Below are 3,242 nucleotides of genomic sequence, written 5' to 3' on the forward strand. Positions count from 1 at the left end.
CCCTCTGCACCACCACCTCCACAAATCCCCTGGCCCACAACAAAACCTTAATTAACTTGGTGCCCAACGTTCTATCTCTCTTTGTGTCTCCTCTCTTCTGCTCTTCTCCTCCACCCACTCAATGTCATTGTTTACTCGAGCAGTCAGTTGCCAAAAATGCTTGTATAAATAAAAGTGCAAGAACAGCTAATAGCCAAAACACAACGAAATTTGAATACACTTTAAAAGAATGTAATGAAATGGGAATATAATTAATGAAAATTAAAGAGTATCGGGTAGGCAGATAACAAAATCAATGCAACCTTTTGGTAGGGTATACGATCAAATGGCAGACAATGCAAAATAATCAGCAATGAAAAGTGGGAAGCTAACAAGCACAAATAATCATTGCAGTTGCAGCTTTAAGTGCTCTCTAATTGCCTTTGTTAATTTTCAAGCATATTTCACTAGCTGAGAGCAGCCTTTCAAAGAAGGGAGTGCGAGAAAGGCAACAGAAAGCAGAAGAAAGATAGCCGCCAAAGCCACAGGCAGACAATGGAGCGTAAAAAGCGGAAAAGGAAATTAAGTGGCTGCACTATGTTCTCCACTTCTCTGATGCTCAGTCTATGCATTTGGCAAAAGCAAAAAATGCCCTGGCTTGGCTATTGTCACCATCACTTGGCCATTGTCCACTCTGTTTGCCTGGCACAACAAATGAGGGTGCCAAATAAAAAGGCTTAGCGAAGTGTACTTAAAGCTGGCTCACAAATGCAGCTTGAACCCTTTTTATTTGAGTCGCCTGCTGCTCGGTTTTATGACCTGGCAGCCAACGGCAGCTGTTGCGCCTGGTGAAAAGTTCTAGGATTAAAGGTCAGGCAAAAAAAACCCAAAAAAATTGCAGCAGCTGCGCAGGAAGTCTACCTGTTGGGTGATAGCCTACCTGTAAGCTGCAGTGCTGCAGTGGACTGGATGTGTATATAATCTCGTGTCCCGGGGTCACAACACATCAGTCAACAAGGCAATCTTGTACTAGACACATCTCTGCACATCACAGCATACTAAAATCTCATTCGCAACATGGCATCGCAGCTTAACTCACAGTACGACGAAGAGCCAATTTCAAGCTTTGTGTTCGGCAGCCGTGGCAACCAGCAAACATTTCGCCATCAGTGGCAAGTGGATGGCGAGCTGCAGGAGTGCGACACCTGCTTCAGCAGCATCGATGCCGATGAGCCGCCCAGCCAACATTGGCTGCAACATGGCCGCCAGCAGCAACCACAGTTGAGCAAACAACAACAGGCTGTGCTCGACATTATCGAGGCACGACGAATTGAAACGTTCTTCATTTGCGACGAGAGTGCCAAGGATGATCTGGACAGCTTCATGAGTGACACTTGCTCACGTGCAATCCCCGAATTGCTGCGATGGATGTTCCACAATGGGTCACAGCGTGTGGAATTCAATTTGGCCTGCTATGTGAATGTGTTGAGTCAAGTGCACATCTTCCAAAGCGGCTCACTCTGTGTGGAACATCACTACGACATCGAGGAGTGTGTGAGCGTCATCTACGAGATGATCACTCAACGCATCGAGAACTATCTGGCCAGCAGTCACGATGTCGGCCTCGAGGAGTGCAGCATCACCCGACTTCGCGTACAAGTCAAGCGTATGCGTATCGACAATGAAAGTGCTTGCGACTTGGAGTTGCCACTGCCACTTCAACTGCGCCACGAGTCAGCCACTGTCAGCCACAACAGCAAGACAAGCGAAGCGGAATTGGCCAGTTTACATGCGGCATATGTGAAGCATCACCGGGAGTGCAATGGCTATTTCCCCTCCAACATGCGTGTGAATCTCTACGGGCTACAACAGTGTCAGACCACCAAGGAGCTATATGTGGTGCCTTATCACATTAGCGAAACTCTGCAGCAGCAGCCCAACAAGAACTTTCTCATCCTCAACAATAGCATGGGACAGTTCCAGCGGCTCCATGAGCTGCAGACACCCATCGAGCAAGTCAGCAAGAGCCAGAAGAACCAAAAGCACAATAACAACTCCCGCTCACGTCCATTGCAATGTCGTCGTTGTCGTGCGCAGTTCAAGTGCCGCAGTCGGTTGCATATTCATCAGCAATTGCGGTGCGGACAGGACTTTAGTGTGGACAGCATGCATCCTGATATTGTAGAGATCTATGAGCAGTGTCTGCCCATTTCACGCAGCCACTTTCAGTTCAATTGTTATGGCATCACGAAGCCAAAGACTGTGATGCGAAAAGGTCAGTTTGTGCCCATCGAGTGTGATTGGCGCAAAAAGAGCTCCGTTCAGGTGCAGCAAGGTCCTTGCGTGATCATCAGCAACTCTGAGATGGGCAGTCCTTGTAAATTAAGTTAAATATTTCATTTCATTAGATTAAGATTTTGACTAAAAAACTTGTAAATTTTCATCAAATAAAACATTGAAATCTAAGCAAAAAACAATTATTTATTTTATATTTTAGAAGGTTGGAAAGGAAACTATTTCAGCTTATTTTTCTCGCAGCATCTTTAAGCGGCGAATAAAATCAATATTTTTCTTTAAAAAAAAGAACCATAAAAGCAATGTTGCTACTTTAAAATATAATATAAAACACGTGCCGTCAAAGATTGAAAAAACATTATACTTTCAGAACTCGTTCAACAGATTTTCTGCAGCGAAATATCAGCTTTAATCTCTGTTCGCATAGCATTAATTATTATTTGAATATTCAATTATTTCTCACTTTAGCAGCAGTCGGAATTTAAAACGATATAATTTGTATTCTTGATTTTCGTTTGCGCTTCTTTGCTGCTTTTTTAAAAGAGCAAAATGCTGTGCAACAAACGGCGAAAAATTAAAACCATAGGAAATGAGCAAACGCCACAAAGAAAGATAAACAAAACGGAGAAAAGTATTCCACAGCTGGTAGATATGCTTTAAATGAATAAATTTTGTGAATGCAATACACAAATATGTAATTTAGAAAATGTTGTGTGAATAAAATATTAAGAATTTAACTAGAAGTTATTAATGGTTGTAGAGTTACAAAAATAAAATTGTTAAATACAAAAACATTCTATATATTATATATAATTATATTATGAAGTAATAATATTAGAGTTACAAATACAAATTTCGAAATTACTAAAACATGTTAGCAATTAACAACTAGAAGTTTAAAAAGATAAATAGATATAATAGAAATCAGTAATTAAAAATATTAACTCTTTAATTTGATCTAAATAAAT

General features: G+C 41.4%; 1 protein-coding gene across 1 annotated transcript; it reads left to right on the plus strand.

Annotated features, from left to right (window-relative positions):
* The first annotated feature begins 1,056 nt into the window (after nucleotides 1-1,056).
* Nucleotides 1,057-2,370, plus strand: LOC117566470 (protein terminus-like). The gene has a single exon (XM_034246000.2). It carries the CDS (start codon nucleotides 1,057-1,059, stop codon nucleotides 2,368-2,370), a length of 1,314 nt encoding a protein of 437 aa, XP_034101891.1.
* The last annotated feature ends 872 nt before the right edge of the window (nucleotides 2,371-3,242 follow it).

The sequence above is a fragment of the Drosophila albomicans genome, chromosome 3, assembly GCF_009650485.2.
Source record: "Drosophila albomicans strain 15112-1751.03 chromosome 3, ASM965048v2, whole genome shotgun sequence".
Classification (NCBI taxonomy): Eukaryota; Metazoa; Arthropoda; class Insecta; order Diptera; family Drosophilidae; genus Drosophila; species Drosophila albomicans.

Coding starts and splice junctions, on each gene's coding strand:
- LOC117566470 (XM_034246000.2), top strand. CDS start 1,057: ATGGCATCGCAGCTTAACTCACAGTACGACGAAGAGCCAATTTCAAGC.